The 17,404-nt window shown below is 45.2% G+C and overlaps 1 protein-coding gene across 1 annotated transcript in view; it reads left to right on the top strand.

The window, feature by feature from the left end:
• LOC139765687 (organic solute transporter subunit alpha-like) overlaps nucleotides 1–15,100 on the top strand; it is a 94,181-nt gene extending 79,081 nt beyond the window's left edge. Inside the window, exons 3-7 of the mRNA XM_071693439.1 lie at nucleotides 9,904–10,055; nucleotides 10,428–10,663; nucleotides 10,964–11,059; nucleotides 11,653–11,924; nucleotides 13,543–15,100. Coding sequence (XP_071549540.1) covers nucleotides 9,904–10,055; nucleotides 10,428–10,663; nucleotides 10,964–11,059; nucleotides 11,653–11,924; nucleotides 13,543–13,787 — 1,001 coding nt within the window. The 3' untranslated portion in view covers nucleotides 13,788–15,100. The remainder of the gene's footprint in view (nucleotides 1–9,903; nucleotides 10,056–10,427; nucleotides 10,664–10,963; nucleotides 11,060–11,652; nucleotides 11,925–13,542) is intronic.
• The last annotated feature ends 2,304 nt before the right edge of the window (nucleotides 15,101–17,404 follow it).

Here is a 17,404-nt window from a genome sequence, read left to right as displayed (position 1 = left end):
GTGGGCGTGTATGTATATGCATGTGTATGTGGGTGGGTTAGACCATTCTTTCGTCTGTTTCATCGCGCTCCCTCGCTAACGCGGGAGACAGCGACTAAGTATGATGAAATGTATATGAAAAATCATAATGATGATAATGACAATAATACAACCCTTTATTTCTACTCCATTATCAGAATACATAACCCACTCAGGAGTCCAAACTACAGTTTGTGATCCCACCAGCTTCATCAGAACTCTCCTTTCGTAACATCAGTCACCATGTTCGTACCATAAACATCTTCAGTTAACATTGTTTCAGCAGATGTGTTTAACATTGGCATGGAAGAATGTATTTCCATATGTCTCCACCGTGAGTCAAACCTTGCTCCTCCAACGCCAGAGCCTAAGAGCGATGGGAAGCATTTGTTTCAAGTCTGCTACGCGTCAGATGGGGAGTGAATATCGTACACAAGCGACTGATTATCGTACCTCCCGACGTCATATACTTAGATTTGTCACTCGAATATTTTTAGACCAGACTTACTCTTGTGTACTTTTTTAGTACATATCATTCACAGACTTGAATCATGATGGTGTATTCTGGCAGGTATTTAGATATGCGAGGATAGATAGACTCTTTTTGTGGCCTGCGACTCGGCAGATAAGATTAAATAGCATCTAAATGGCATGAGGATATTCAAATGCCTCTCGAGTCGTATTAAAGAGGCTACTAGTGGCCCCCATGGATACCCGGGGAGCCTACAGGTAATCAGGAGACGCCATGGTACGGCAGGAGGATGAACTCTGTACTCGGCAAGAAGCACCTGTGATGGGTCCCTAGTCTCCATACCGTTGGCTTTTATGATCGTCTGCTTGACGCCTGGGCTGCGTGGTGGGGATCACGACCCACGGACCTTCACTCTCTGTAACAAAAGATGATACACTTGATGAATCATTTAGCAGTGGATATAGATAGTGAGGTATACTTGAAGGATAGACGAAGATACATTAGATAAGGACAAGGGGAAAAGGAGAAGGCGAGGAAATAACGATATAAAACTTAATTCGATTAGCAACAGACGATTGGTTCCTTACGAGGCAGTTTTTGATGTTAGAAGAGAACAGAAACTCATGATGCACTAACTTGGTAGGAGTAGAGACGTACTTATTTTTCATATAACTAAGGAGGTGCAAATATACTTAATCTCGGATTTGAAACGAAATATGTATCAAGTCTGTACTGAAACGTATGTATGGTACTGTTTTCAGCTAGTGTGATAGATAAATCAGAGGCAGTTAAAGGAAGAAAAGGAGACTATAAGGAAGAAAGGAGAGTAAGTCGGGTCTTTAGCATCGTCTTATGTGGTAAAGTGGTTGGGAGGAGGAGAGGGAAGTTACCATCCTCTGTGGGAGAGGGAGAATGAACAGAAGGAAGTTGGGCCACTACCCGTGGGAGAGGAGGGAAGAAGGACGTTCAGCATCACTCATCACCCTCACTGTGGGGCGAGGGGAGGGGAAGACGGAGCTCAGGTCACTATCATCATCACTTGTGCCAGCGTCCTCCACCTGACACATACATGTGACATTTACGATAATCGTCTTGCAATGAAACCTTTTCATAAAAACTTCCCTTCGTAGTGACAGTTCTCCTTCCCTGTCAACCGCTGGATTGTGTTTTCGTTCATCCTAAACATTGAGACGCAACGCCGTGACTGAGGACGTAACACAAAGCCTTGTGCTACGTTCGTGTTCTCAGGTGCGCTAGTTTCAGGCGTTGCTCCTGGCGCGGGTCCGACGACGCCGTGGCAGGTGGGGGACCTGCCAAGTGGTCAGATACTTCTAGATGTTGTAGTTCTGTTGGCTCTGTTGTTATCACGTGCGCTTCCTCCTCTTGCCACTCCCTCCGCTGTCGCACCTCCACCCTTCTTCCACTGCTGTGTCCCAATCCTCCTCCATCGTCTTGCCCTTCACTACCATAGCACCTTCTGTCGCACCTTTTCATCCGTCCTCAGGTGGCTTGTCGTCCCTCAGCTGACCATCAGCACCCCTCTTGCCTCACCACTGCTACAACTGCCCCGCCTCTCCTTCCCTAGCAAAACACGTATCCTCACCCCGTACCATAGCAAACGCCTGATATTCCCCCTCACCGTAGCGGCCACTCTCTCTCTCTCTCTCTCTCTCTCTCTCTCTCTCTCTCTCTCTCTCTCTCTCTCTCTCTCTCTCTCTCTCTCTCTCTCTCTCTCTCTCCCCCACACCACGCCCCCCGCCCAACGCCCCCTCCTTTCTTCCTTGTACCATCAGCTGTCACTCCCTCCTTTTTTCCCATCCTGTTAGCAGCCACACCCACATACCCTCCCTAACCACAACTGTCAGACTCGTTCTACCCAGACTACATTATCCACGTCCCGTCTCCTCTCATCACCACTGCAGCAGCCATTGCCCAGTCCCACCCTCAGTTCACCAACACGATCCTCCCCCCACCACATAGGTCACCAGTCTGCCTTGGGCTGATATAACAAGTGGATGGCTTTCGTAAAGTGGTTCAGATGACAGGTCACTGATGCTCCTCCTGCTCACCGTGAGCCTCACGGGAAGCGGCGGAATCTGGGTTGGTGTTTACGAGGAAATACCTAAAAGAAAGAACGTGTCGCTGGGTCGGGGGGAGTGAGGTAGCCGTCTGAAGGCCGCTGTTTCAGGGCATTGGGAACAGCCTTGGCATTCGCTGGCTGCCTCACACACCCAACAGATTTAGCGGAGGACGTGACCAAGAGGAAAGACAAAGAGCAGGAAGTAAATAAGAGGAAGGAGAGGCCCGACTGACGAAGAAGAATGACAAATGAAAGCGTCTGATGAGTGAGAGGGAGACATGTAGGAAGGCAGTAAATCAACAGGCGAAAAACACATAAACAATCGTAAGGAAAGAAAGAATGATATGATGAAATGGTCATACGAGAAACAAATGCTCATTGAAAAGACAAGAATGAGAGTTGGAGGCGAGAGAAAACTCGAGGGAGAGGTGTTTTAGGAGAGCATGAGAAGTGCCATGTTTACAGGAAAATTGTTGTGGGGAGTACGTGTTGCAAGGCAGGGGGGGGGGAGCCAGACCCTAAGTCACTGACACTACACCAGGGAAACCTTAATGGAGATCATCGTGCACCCGCTCGAGAGATACCAGCACGCCCATGGGATAGCAATAGGGAAGACAGAAAACCAGGAGATGTGATGGTCCGTGTCGAGGTTTACCTGTGAAAGAAGCATGATTACAAAGAGGGCATTTCCCCCAGCCACCCCTCCCTCCGCCTCGATTGCTTATAATGGGGGAAAAAGTGAGAAGAAACACCATGTCATAATGGTAGTGGCATGGAAGATTTATAGGATAAGGATTGCCACTTCGAACCTTTATGGTAGCTAGGCTACGAAAGAGTAGCATCTGAATTTATTATTCATTAAAGAGGACCATTTACTGATAAGGAGAATCGGTGAAGTAGTTGTCTAGCCCATGATTCCAAGGAAGATTTATAATTGGCTTTGTTTTGACTATTATCAAAGTTCCGTAACTCTCCAGCAGGAGAAAAATAAGAAAATATGTTCGCGTTTTGTCCTTACATCTCCATCCTATTATGCTCATACCATTGTCTCTCGTCATTGAACCTCGGTCTGATGCGAATGAATTACCATATGTTATGTTCTCAACACTTATGTAGTATTCTGAAACCTGTTATTAGTCTCGGAGTCTGCGATTTTGTTAGGAGATTAATGTTAGGTCTATAAGTCATTCTCCATAAAGCTTACAGTATTTCTAAGGGGACGGAATTGGTTTCGTTGCTGTTCTCTGAACTAGTTCAAGTCTTTTATTCATTTGTGATCAAGGCCGTTGATCAGAACTGAAGAGTTTTTCTTTTTTTAATGGTGTCTGACCAGGGAATTATCAAGAATGAGTTATATAATCTTCGTTTATGGTGTAAATATTCAGGTTATGAGTTTCAAACTTCATTGTCTGCAGTGAAGCATTGTTTTTCGTATTTTAGATCACTACAGATAATCTCTCCTTAGTCCGTTTTTCTTCTTATGATGGTTTACCGAGCATTTTCGTATACGCGAATAATATCATTAGCGCCAGAGTGTAGTACTCTACATTGGTCCACATTTTGCTATGTCTGTTGGTCATCTGTTGTGTGCACCGTCCTATCGCAGCGATCTGTCGGGACGTTATCTGGTGTGTGCACCGTCCTATCGCAGCGATCTGTCGAGACGTTATCTGGTGTGTGCACCGTCCTATCGCAGCGATCTCTCGAGACGTTATCTGGTGTGTGCACCGTCCTATCGCAGCGATCTGTCGAGACGTTATCTGGTGTGTGCACCGTCCTATCGCAGCGATCTGTCGGGACGTTATCTGGTGTGTGCACCGTCCTATCGCAGCGATCTGTCGAGACGTTATCTGGTGTGTGCACCGTCCTATCGCAGCGATCTGTCGAGACGTTATCTGGTGTGTGCACCGTCCTATCGCAGCGATCTGTCGGAACGTCTTCTGCTGCTTGTAGTAGTCTACAAGTGCCTACAAGGCCTCCTGCACCTTGTTGATACTGAGTGTACAAGTACACCTGTCGAGGACTTACAAGCATCTACATCTGTTTTTCCCCCCACCCCCCTTTCACCCTTTGTTGCCTTCTTGCTTAGATGCTCTCTCTCTCTCTCTCTCTCTCTCTCTCTCTCTCTCTCTCTCTCTCTCTCTCTCTCTCTCTCTCTCTCTCTCTCTCTCTCTCTCTCTCGACCAGGGAAATACAACCCCATGGGTGTCAGAGAGGGTTAGTGACAGCAGCGCAAAGTAAACACACTGCCTTGGCTATCAAGTTCCCCCATCCTTGACCCTGCTTGCTGTTCTCTCCTTACCTCGCACATTACGCTTCACAGCACGCAAGTCACACGACTCGTTGTTCTTAATTCTAGGTTTTGTTCTGGTGAGCGCTACGTGCTCACCCTGCCGCTTTGCAAGTCTCGTCATTATTAAGTATTCCTCTCTCTCTCTCTCTCTCTCTCTCTCTCTCTCTCTCTCTCTCTCTCTCTCTGTGTCTCGTGTATCACGACAGCATCTCCTCGCTTCTGTGACCCACTCCTATACTGCTAGCCAGTACGCCAGCCAGTATCTCGCGACAGTGTTGGGCCTCCTCGCCAAAACAATTCTTGCAGCGGCATCCCATTTTCATGCGGCTTCGTTTTCTTTGTGAAATTCGTCGACTGAAAAAAAAAAGAAAAAAAAATCACCCATTTTTTTTTTTTGCCCTCGTTACCGATTATTCATTTGGTATAGTTTGTAATCATATATTTCTATCTTTTTTTTTTTTTTTTTACAATCGCGAGATTAAAGTATGCAAAGGCATTGCATACGAAATGAATGCGGGATGTAGACTGTGACCAGATCTGATCAAGGTGTAGCAGCCAAAGGTACAGTTGTTGACTTCGCCGCTGCCACACGCCACAACAGGAGCCAACAACAAATCTTGACCGTGTGTTACCGGAGTTCGTAGCGTCAACAGTGGGTTTATTTTTTAGTGTTCTTCTCCTCCTGCGGGGGACCTTCCCTTTGGCTGGCTTTTGGCTCCTGAAGGAGACGTCAGGAAGGAAGAACAACTGCAGAGATTTGTTGTCTTTAGCATAGTTAAAATCCTCACCTCCATGTTTTTTTTCAGTTTTCTAAAAGAAGGAACAGAGAAAGGGGCCAAGTGAGGCTATTCCCTCCAAGGCTCACTCCTCTGTTAACGCTACCTCGCTAACGCGGGAAATTGGTGAATATGTATGAAAGAAAAGAGAATTGTTGATTTGTTTTGTCTCTCTACTTTAATACTAGCAACACTGACTGAATTTACGCTTTTTTTTACGTCTTTTTTTTACCATTGATTTTTTTGGTCTTGTTTATTTCTCCAAAGGATCGGTTCCTCTTTGTTCATCTGTCGTTATATCTATGAATTTCCCGAGATCAGATTTGTCTCAATGTTCTTCAGTCACGACGACGCTGAGAGAGAGAGAGAGAGAGAGAGAGAGAGAGAGAGAGAGAGAGAGAGAGAGAGAGAGAGAGAGAGAGAGAGAGAATTTATGATCATAGCTACGCCATTCAGTGCTCGTAGTTATTCTGTTTCCTTGAAGATACGTCGTCCATTAACTTCTTCAATAGACTCTTTGCTCGAAGATTTATATGCACTTGAATCCTCTTACTTGAACGGTGTTAGAATTTAAGAGCTGCTTTGCTTCAGATGCTAGACTTGTAGAGGCTGGTAGGTGATGCTGGGGACGAAGGATGTGTCTGGCTCTACCATAGTCGAAGGGAGTTACGAATTGAAATCGTTATGGAAATGTATTCATTATAGAATTTGATCTGGGGTATTTGGACAACTGGGTTTCATTTTCCCGATCTTGTCAAAGAAATGGTCCTTGTGTTTCATTTTTGAATTGAGGTAGAACAGAATTCCAGAGTGAGAGGGGACGGGAGAGGCGACAACATACTGTAGGTAATTGGGAGCTACGCCTTTATGTACCAAGTCGACCCCTACGCATGTGGGTGGAGTCTGTATGCTACGTCATTGGCCCTAAACAAAGAAAACGTTCTGGTACAGGGCTAACGAAAACGTAAATTCATCTACATTTGGCTCACGCTTTCTGTACCTTTCCTCACAAGTATCCATAACTTCCCTCACAGCATCCATAACTTCCCTCACAGTTTCCATAACTTCCCTCACAGCATCCATAACTTCCCTCACAGCATCCATAACTTCCCTCACAGCATCCATAACTTCCCTCACAGCATCCATAACTTCCCTCACAGCATCCATAACTTCCCTCACAGCATCCATAACTTCCCTCACAGCATCCATAACTTCCCTCACAGCATCCATAACTTCCCTCACAGCATCCATAACTTCCCTCACAGCATCCATAACTTCCCTCACAGCATCCATAACTTCCCTCACAGCATCCATAACTTCCCTCACAGCATCCATAACTTCCCTCACAGCATCCATAACTTCCCTCACAGCATCCATAACTTCCCTCACAGCATCCATAACTTCCCTCACAGCATCCATAACTTCCCTCACAGCATCCATAACTTCCCTCACAGCATCCATAACTTCCCTCACAGCATCCATAACTTCCCTCACAGCATCCATAACTTCCCTCACAGCATCCATAACTTCCCTCACAGCATCCATAACTTCCCTCACAGCATCCATAACTTCCCTCACAGCATCCATAACTTCCCTCACAGCATCCATAACTTCCCTCACAGCATCCATAACTTCCCTCACAGCATCCATAACTTCCCTCACAGCATCCATAACTTCCCTCACAGCATCCATAACTTCCCTCACAGCATCCATAACTTCCCTCACAGCATCCATAACTTCCCTCACAGCATCCATAACTTCCCTCACAGCATCCATAACTTCCCTCACAGCATCCATAACTTCCCTCACAGCATCCATAACTTCCCTCACAGCATCCATAACTTCCCTCACAGCATCCATAACTTCCCTCACAGCATCCATAACTTCCCTCACAGCATCCATAACTTCCCTCACAGCATCCATAACTTCCCTCACAGCATCCATAACTTCCCTCACAGCATCCATAACTTCCCTCACAGCATCCATAACTTCCCTCACAGCATCCATAACTTCCCTCACAGCATCCATAACTTCCCTCACAGCATCCATAACTTCCCTCACAGCATCCATAACTTCCCTCACAGCATCCATAACTTCCCTCACAGTTTCCTTGCAACTTAGGGTTCAGGGCCGCGTGACGTCACAAGGCGGCCTGCGCAGCCGGGTCTATGTTTTTGAAGTCGGATGGACCCGGATCGTAAAGCTCTGGTTTGAAGATTGAACCGAAATAGGCACCTTGGTTCGAAGGAAGAGCGGAACTGAGCTTCATTGTATCCACGGACACTTTGCCCTCACGACACACATTTCAGATCCGGTGTTGTTTCACTTATGTCGGGCTCTCTCTCTCTTTCTCTCTCTCTCTCTCTCTCTCTCTCTCTCTCTCTCTCTCTCTCTCTCTCTCTCTCTCTCTCCAGAGTGCAGACTCTTTGTACTTCTTAGTCTTAGGTGTATTACGACATGACCATACGTGCTGATCATGTATTTGGTTTATGATTTGCATCCTTACTCGAGAAAGCTGACTCTCTTCGAAGCTTTTGATTCTTAACGAACGGTACCTTTCATGGCCCGTCTGTCGAACCCCCAAGAAAGGGGTAAGCTGATTTCAGCCCCCCACTGGCGACTCCTTCGTATCCTGAAGATCGCTGACTCACGTGAATTATGAGAGAGACTTTAAGATACCGTCTCGCGATCAGAGCACGGGAGTACATGACGCCGTCCTGAGCTCTGCTGTGTACCTGCGTTAGTCAGTGACCCAACTTTGGGTGGAGGAGGAGGAGGAGGAGGAATGACTCGTAGTGGTGAGTGTGGCTAGTACTACTGCACCAGGCGACCCCCCCCCCCTTCCTCCCCACGAGTGACTGTGCCAAGACTGCGGCGCATTCTCTCTCTCTCTCTCTCTCTCTCTCTCTCTCTCTCTCTCTCTCTCTCTCTCTCTCTCTCTCTCTCTCGACCAGGGAAATACAACCCCATGGGTGTCAGAGAGGGTTAGTGACAGCAGCGCAAAGTAAACACTGCCTTGGCTATCAAGTTCCCCCATCTTTGACCCTGCTTGCTGTTCTCTCCTTACCTCGCACATTACGCTTCACAGCACGCAAGTCATACGACTCGTTGTTCTTAATTCTAGGTTTTGTTCTGGTGAGCGCTACGTGCTCACCCTGCCGCTTTGCAAGTCTCGTCATTATTAAGTATTCCTCTCTCTCTCTCTCTCTCTCTCTCTCTCTCTCTCTCTCTCTCTCTCTCCTCTCTCTCTCTCTCTCTCTCTCTCTCTCTCAGTCTCTTCTGGACTAAGGGTGTAATGTTTTCATTTACTGTGGAAAACGGAGATGCCGTTTCAAGACAAGGGTGGGATGCGTGTACGGGATAGAACGGTCTGGAGCTATGTGATACACGGGGGACAACGTGCTGTTCAATGGTCTGAACCACATGTCGATATGTGTGAAGTCTCACTTTAATACCGAACACCTGCATTTGCAGGACCATTATAAAGCCCAAATGAGTTAACAAGTCTTACCCAAGATACTTGGCTGGTTTTTCGATTCTGAATATCATTATGATATTCATGTCACCGTAATATTAACTGACTGTTATATTTCTCTCTTGTGTCTCCCCTGATGATGTGACTATTGCACGAAAGTGCACTTGGGAACTTTTCGTGTTTCACTTTCCCCGTGGACTCATAGGAATATCTTGATTACGCGCAAAATTGTGATCCTTTCCAATATATATATATATATATATATATATATATATATATATATATATATATATGTGTGTGTGTGTGTGTGTGTGTGCTACGTTCACAGATTGTCGGTAAGATGTCTGTGGTTTTTTCCCCCGAAGAGAAATAGAGTCCCAGGCAGAGAGTATTGTTGATGTCACAGTTATTAGGAGTATCAGTAAGGTAGAAGCCATTACATACGTCAGGTCATTCCCTATAATGACCTTATCAACGGACGAGGTCATTCATCCAGACCTTCGAGGTGTTAGGGAACTCCACCCTTGTGGGATTACACCGCGAGTGTAAAGTGGCCTTTGGCGTGGCTGTATATCGTCAGGAGCACCGGTCTCGTCCAAGAACTTCTTACTCCAGAGGGATCCTTCATTTCCCTGCTGCTGGAAGTAGCGCAGCCTCTGAGTTTGCAGGAGCTCTTGGAAAAAAGGGGTCCTGGGGAAGTTTATAAATAATACTCCACATTTTCTGCTCTACGGACGCGTTGCCAACAGTACCGCTCTACTAACCCTTGCCAACCTCGCTCCTTCACAGTTCTGGGCGTGGCTGGATGGGTGCTTCTGGGACTGGCCACGGTGGCGCTCATCTCACTGCTGGGACTGTTCTTCGACACCGCCTCCCACGTCATCAACTTCTGCCACACCCGACACAAGGGGACGACAACAGTCGTCCTCACCGTCTACCCGGTGAGTCCCTCTAACATAGAAAGGTCCTGGGAGTGACGGGATGTCAATAACTCCCCCTCACCCCACCAAGTGTTGTAGAGTTTACCTCCTGCTGTGGTAACGATGACTAGTTCATACTGGTATTGTTTGTAAAACATATTTCCACTTGAGTATAATCAGGTTTCTGTTGTTTTGTCAAACCGTCTCGGGCGATGACGGGTGATCTGATGTCCCTGTTGTGAAATACAGACGAATATTTTGACCCAGGACCAAAGTTTATGGAGGTACTTCTCAAAGGATCGCAGTTTATGTATTCCTTTGAGAGTACTTTGGTGTTCCTCAGGGGAGCTGAAGAACCTGAAGAATAACCTCTTTCCTTGGCTTCTTCTGCAGGTGCTGGGGGTCTGCAGCTACCTCGGGCTGCTCTTCCAGAAAGCTAACTTATTCCTGGACGCCGCTGCGCAGCTGTGGTTTGCCTTCTGCATGTACGAGTTCCTCGTCCTTACGCTTAAGTACTTCGGAGGGGAGTCGCGGTTTGTGGCCAAGATGGAAGGGGCTGTGCTCCCCTGGAAGGGACCTCCATGCTGCTGCTGGCCCTGCTGCATCTTCCCGCAGGTCACAGTGAGCAAGTAAGTCTCGCATCGTTAGCACAACAAACGCCAGAACTACTTAGCGCTCATGAGTGATATAAACATGACGTGGACAGCAGTTAATGGCCATGTTTACTGTCTTATTTCTTCATATTGTGAGTGATCACTGGAGACAGTCTTATTTTAATCACTGTACACACAAGATCATGAAATATATTAATAGAACTTTGAGATTCGGTGAACCATCATGATTTATGGAATGCATAAGTAAGGTGTTATTTACCCTGGACTTGAGTCGCCGTTAGTCCTCGCGTTTCACCATTTCTATTCTCTTCCCAGACGACAGATCCGCTTCCTCAAGGTCCTGGTGCTGCAACACCTGTGGGTCCAGCTGCTCCTCTCCATTATCCAAGTCACCCTGTCGATGGAGGGATGGTCAGTACATCAGGGGCAAAAAGCTGTGTTCAGTAGGGTTTAGAGGAGGATCCTGGGAGGGAGTGGGTGGTGGTCATCTGTAATGTGTGTGTGGACATAGAGAGGTGGAAGGTGTCCTACTGGTGTGAGGGAAGGGAAAAGAGAATTATTGACAGATGTCGGTAGTGATATTGGTCCGTGAGAGACCACATAGGGAAGGAAGAGATGATAGGAGACCTGATAGTTCATAACGAGATTATTAAAAAGTAGGGAACTAGATAGCAAAACAGAGAGTAACCTCCCAACCCCAGCTCCTCCAGAGGGGAGCGATTTGGCCTAAGGTAACCAGGGGTCAAGGTTTCCTCAACCTAAGTGAGTGAAGGTAAGGGAGGTGGAATTTGAAGGTTATCGTGCGTTAGCCTCACGAATGAACTTCCAATATCTATGTCACCTTACGCATTGAAACCTCCAGAAGTTAACTCCCTTACCGGTAACATTATAATCTCTTGCATAGATGATATACGTCACCTTTTCCATTTTATGAATACCCATTGGGAAGCATCATGTTGTTATTATTATTCTAGGTTGCTACATGCATCCATCCCTCTTCCCAGGTACACCCACATGGACATGAGCCCGAACAACGCCTACATCTATATCTACATAATCTCGACGACTTCCTTTTTCTTCGGCCTCTGGGCCTTCATCGTGGGCTTCAAGGCGTCCTTGAGGCAGCTCCAGGAGTTCCACTACAAGGCCAAGATCGTGACGTTCCAGCTTTGCCTGGTCTTCCTGCGGCTACAGGCCATTATCATCAACTCTATCCTGGTGCCTTCTGGGGCCATCCCCTGTCTGCCGCCCATCTCGCCCAGGGTGTTCGCTAACAGTGAGTTCGCTGAAGGTTCTGCATGAACGGGATCACAGAAAACGGTTGATATTGCAAAGGGGGGGGACCATAGTCTTGAGTTGAAGGGAATCTTTGTTGTTGACAAAAGGCCAGCATGATTTAATAGAGCTAAATAATTTCCATTTGTGTTATTGGATGATCAGTCTTGAACACTGGCAAGTACATGTGTATCCGCAAACGAGAATGGATGCGCACACAGAAAGATGAATTAGCTACATAGTGCCAATCTAGCGTGTAGTGTAGCGGTGTCCTCGGTGTAGCGGAATATAGCAGTTTCTTACTTTAGTGCATTGTTGCCATGGCTCAGTCTAGTGCAGTGTAGCCGTGTCTCGTGTAATAAAGTGTAGACATGTCTTTTTCGCACGGAGTAGCCATATCTCAGTGTAGTGCAGGCTAGCCATTGTATCATTCCTATCCATGTCACAGCCCACCACAGCTTGGCCATGCTTCCATGTGGTAAAATGTAGCCATTGTCATCCTATGGTGATAAGCGTAGTTCAGAGATTGAGTCAGTTCATGTGTAGTTCATTCCACGTGTGAAACAAAGGCTTGATTAGTATATACCTTAGCGAAACACTCAAGACTTTTTGTCATATTCAGCAACAACATGTCTTTGTCAGTACAGCTCCATCGTCAAGTTTGCGTATATACTTTTCTTATATACTTGCTTATACTCTGGCTTGCTGAGCTCGTTTTCTAAATCACTCTACTCTTAGTAAAATGTATATATGTCGCGCCGTCTCGTATATGTCATAGTGCTCTATAAAACGCTCACGATGATAATACAAGTTATAGATATATAACTTGTTTATTCGTATAATGTGACGACTGTACTTGACTGTGCAGAGAAGCTCTTCGTACTGTAAAGGACAAATATTTTGTCATGATTGTTGGCTCATGTAACGAGATAACGAGACGTGTGAGAATGATTGGTATGTGAGCAGACATGGTGGTGAAACATGACTGGGTCGTCAGACTCAAGATTTCGTCTCGTGTGTGTCTGTGAGAGGTTTATTGTACCGTAAAGATGATGTTACTGTACTTGATGGATTAGGGAATTTATGAAATTTAAGATACACAACTTTCGTAAAGAAATGTAAGTTCGCGAGAATAGGTGAAAGGCCTCATTTGACTCCTGTTCGAACGAACGTTCGGAGCTTCACCCAGGAGAGCGAACGATGAACCCGTGGAGTGCACCTCCCTGTACACCACTAGGTTTGGGTAGCTGTCGTGGCTTCCCAACATATTCCCATCAGTTGGGTCACGTCTCAAGCCGAGTCGATATTCTGAAGCTCTTATGTAACGCAACACATGAACTCAGTTAAATTATTACTGTAGAGACTTAAGGATGTTTGAGTATACCAAAAGTATATAATTGTGTAATAAGTTTTTTTTTTACAGTTACACATCTAAAGAAAGATCGGAAGTTATGAACTTAACAGTGTTAGGTGCAGTTATAACCTCATCAAGATAGAAGATCAAATCCTAACATTGTTATGAACTAATATTTATTGCCTTCCCACAGCCTTACATAACGCCCTGCTCCTGGGCCAGCTGGTGGTGTTGTTACGAACTAATATTTATTGCCTTCCCACAGCCTTGCTTAACGCCCTGCTCCTGGGCCAGCTGGTGGTGTTGTCCGTCGTGGCCCGACATTTTTACAAGATACCCACCCCGGAGGTCGTCAGTCTCAACCAGACAGACGAGGCTAAGGCTCAACCAGACAAAAACGCCAGTGATCCTCACACTGACTTGGTGCCTATGGACACCACTTCGATGTTGAGCAGCAAGTCTCTTGGTGATGACAAGCTCCTCAACAGCAACGGCGTCTCTCCCGTGTGACATCCTCGTTTTTATGGTTTTATTGACACACACACACACACACACACACACACACACACACACACACACAAACTTAAACAAACAGACAATTCACACGAGACTCGCACGTTTTTATCTCTCTAATTGGTCATAAGTGGATTTTTTTTCTCGTGGTTTTATGGAGATGTGATTTGTAATGTTTAGGAGAAGAGCAACGATGACAATGTACATATTTTTCAGTGCTGTTGACATCTTTATTTGCAGTGCAGTAAAACCAGTCTTAGGCACAAATTGTTGACAGTCTACGGAGTACCTGAGATGCACCTCTGCGAGGTGTTCAGTGTACCATACGGTGCTCTCAGAAGCGAGCTAACCTGTTGGTGCAGGACTGTTACCATTGGCAAGGTCCTGGATATTCGTGAATGATTGTGCGAGATATATTTTTAGTGTCGAAATCTCGAGATGTACATGCAGACTTGCACCAGTTTAAAAAAAAAAGAAGAAATAGTGTTATAGTAAGGTATGTGTTGTGTGAATTGTATCAAAGTGCCTATTAGTATGAAATGTTATTAGAGATTATGTGAAATTGAATGTATTGCATACGATCATGTAATGCGATAATGTACACTATTTTTTTAAAGAAAAAATAAAAAAGATTATGTTAGATCCTGTAATTCAGTAATACAGTGGCCATCAGTGATGGTAGCTGCAGAGAAAACATGTCTACTTCCGAATTCCATCAGGGAATAGCATCGTCCCCAATACATGGGGTTCGTGGATCTGCAATGATCCCAGAGGGTCTTGCAACAACGGCTATTGTGGACGTGTCACCAAAGTATACTTGTTTAAGGATATTTGTAATTGTGAGAGAACTCTCTTTTGATAAACTTATAGGATGAGTACCCTCCCGCAGAAGTTAGTCTGCAGGTCCCACCTCAGCGAGGAGCTACCTGCCAGAGGAAACATACGCTGAAGGTGCTGCCAGCTCACGAGCCATCTATTGAAGGAATTACCCGTACAAAAATCCACCCACAGAAGAAACAACGGAAGGAACCGCCAGAAGGCTGGATCCAGAGAACCATAAACAGTTGTCCTGTTCTGGAAAATTACATGATTTACCTTAGGGTATAATGGCGTTACATACCACAATTTACGACAAATTATCTTGGTGTTACAGTATAATTATTATATTCATGTATGTAGGATGGATCTCATTATTTTATATTTATTGAAGTGAGTGAATGTGAAGAAGTCACACCTGTGCACGAATTATGGATACTTTTTTCATTGTATATTTAATGACATCATGTAATTAAAGATGACAATAAGATGCATTTCGGATCTATCCATTCACGTGTCCTTTTTTTTATTTAGAAATATGGAATTTTGATGTCTCATTCTGTAATCAAAAGATTGGACTTTTTCTTCATGTATTATATTAAAATAAGGTGTGTAAACTTCATGAACTTTCAACAAGATCTCTCATACCCGTAATAAGTACTGTGTTTGTCACAAGGACTCTCTTCCTACACTGCAAAACAGAAGACGTGCGACACTAGACAAAATGTTGGAGGATTACTTCGAGGATAGAGCTGCTGGCATCGTCTACGCCTTGGGTACATGTGAGAACAAGGTGAGTTAATCTGCTGTGAACGGACAGCACCAGAGCCATATATGGTGTGGTAAAGGTCGTATTACATGCTAAGAAACACCCAAGCCCAACTTTGTAATATCGTTGCCCAACACAAACTACATCCCTTTCGTCAAGCCAAACATCATTTGCTATGTAGCTGTTTCCTCACTCCTCCACTCTTATGTCAACAACGAAACACACAGACCTGCACCTTACAACAGCTGATGTTTAGGTTTTCTTGCGCTAACATCCTCCTTACGGACCGCTTACAATTTATTTGCACAAAATGACAACAACACCACAAGACGAACCCGAAAACAAAGTCATCTCGCTACACAACTCTTGCTAGCCAAGTTAAACAACCGATTCTAAGCATCATTGATTTTTACCCCACCAATTCAGTCACAAATTTACTAGATCATAGTCCTGCCCGAACCTCCACCAAACTCTAGCAGAATAGAGGAACTAAAGAGCATGTCAGTTTTCCGGGATAAGAGCAAGAAACACCATACGCCCAGTGCGATGGCACGGCCAAGCCACACCTTTCCCTGTCGATACAGGGTTAACGCGTGGTCCAGGTAGGAATATTAAACCGTATTATTGAGTCCTGTTTTTCTCGACCGAAAGTTGCGGATCCCTATATATATATATATATATATATATATATATATATATATATATATATATTATACTCTACCAGAATAACTGAGTATCCTTGAACGTGAGCAGGCATTAACAACTCCGAAGTAGTGCAGTTTAACAAACTTATTGTTTGTATCAAACTTGACAAAGCCTCAAGTACTGCAACCTCTCGAGCCTTCAAAGTACCGAGAGTTTGTTTGACTTTACCGCAAATTCTTCAGATAGGTAGGTTGCTACCAACGACTTCATTTTTCACTCCTGTTTCATTATTGTGATGAGCAAAGTGCTTCTCTTCAGCAAATACTGAAGTAGGGTCACATGTTCGGTCTCGAAGCTCCGAGCGCCATGCGAATCAGTCGCCGCAAAAACAGTCTCTGGGCCAGTTCAGTTGTTACTGGTGACATGGCTGCGTTCTCGTCTTGCTGCGAGTTCCACACATTTTTGGAAGACATCGCAGGACGGATCTCCGTTTCACAACCGACCGACAAATACGATAAGACCCCAAAACACACGGAAGGAAACGAAAAGCTGTTGTGGTATTCATTTTTGCGTACAAATATCGTGTGGAGATGGTTCGAACTTACATGGGGGGTATGCACATCTTTTATTTCGGTCCTGACTGACATCGGGAAAGGATCTCTGAGCAGAGGTCCCAGCTGCTTCTTTCCATAAAGCACATAAAATGGAGGAAAATCTAAAGGAAACGACATATCTATGTCTCCAACTTCACAACAGGTAGGAAATATGTTTATGTAGTGAAGTATATCTCTACGGAATATTTGTGCCGAGGCATGGTATGCTCAAGATTCGAATAGGATTTTGTAACGCAAGGGTTCGGAAGAGGATGCTCTGTTGTCAAATTTTGGTTTAAGTAATTAATGCCTTCAGATTGTCACCCACTAGGGCTGTGCCCGGGGGATAATGTGTGTGTGTAAGTCCGAGTTAAAGGACACCAGTACTCGTAATCGTTGCTATGCACCACGTAAGAATAGATATAGATATTCGTACGATTAGTCTGGATCACTTCACTCGTATTTATATAGCCGTACAACACCTTATCACACAGGCAAAGTAAATGTAATAGATTTCCACCCTAGTTATGAGAACCCCAGTGCAACGTACTATCGTAGCTTACAGCTTTTTTTTCCTCCCCAGCTGTAGGTTATCAACCTTAGTGAAACACAGGCAATGTCGGCATGGCAACATTCACAACACAACAACCGCCCCACAATGCACTTGGACAGCCGCTCAGCGAATCTCATCTCCCTAAACCAAACCGCAAGCAAAAATATCTGAATTCGTCAGTTTTCCTTAAATTCAATGACTTAAGTTTTACTACGTCTCGCCCAAAAATGTCCATTGA

The sequence above is a fragment of the Panulirus ornatus genome, chromosome 55, assembly GCF_036320965.1.
Source record: "Panulirus ornatus isolate Po-2019 chromosome 55, ASM3632096v1, whole genome shotgun sequence".
Taxonomy (NCBI): Eukaryota; Metazoa; Arthropoda; class Malacostraca; order Decapoda; family Palinuridae; genus Panulirus; species Panulirus ornatus.
This window is presented reverse-complemented; position numbering and strand designations above follow the sequence as displayed.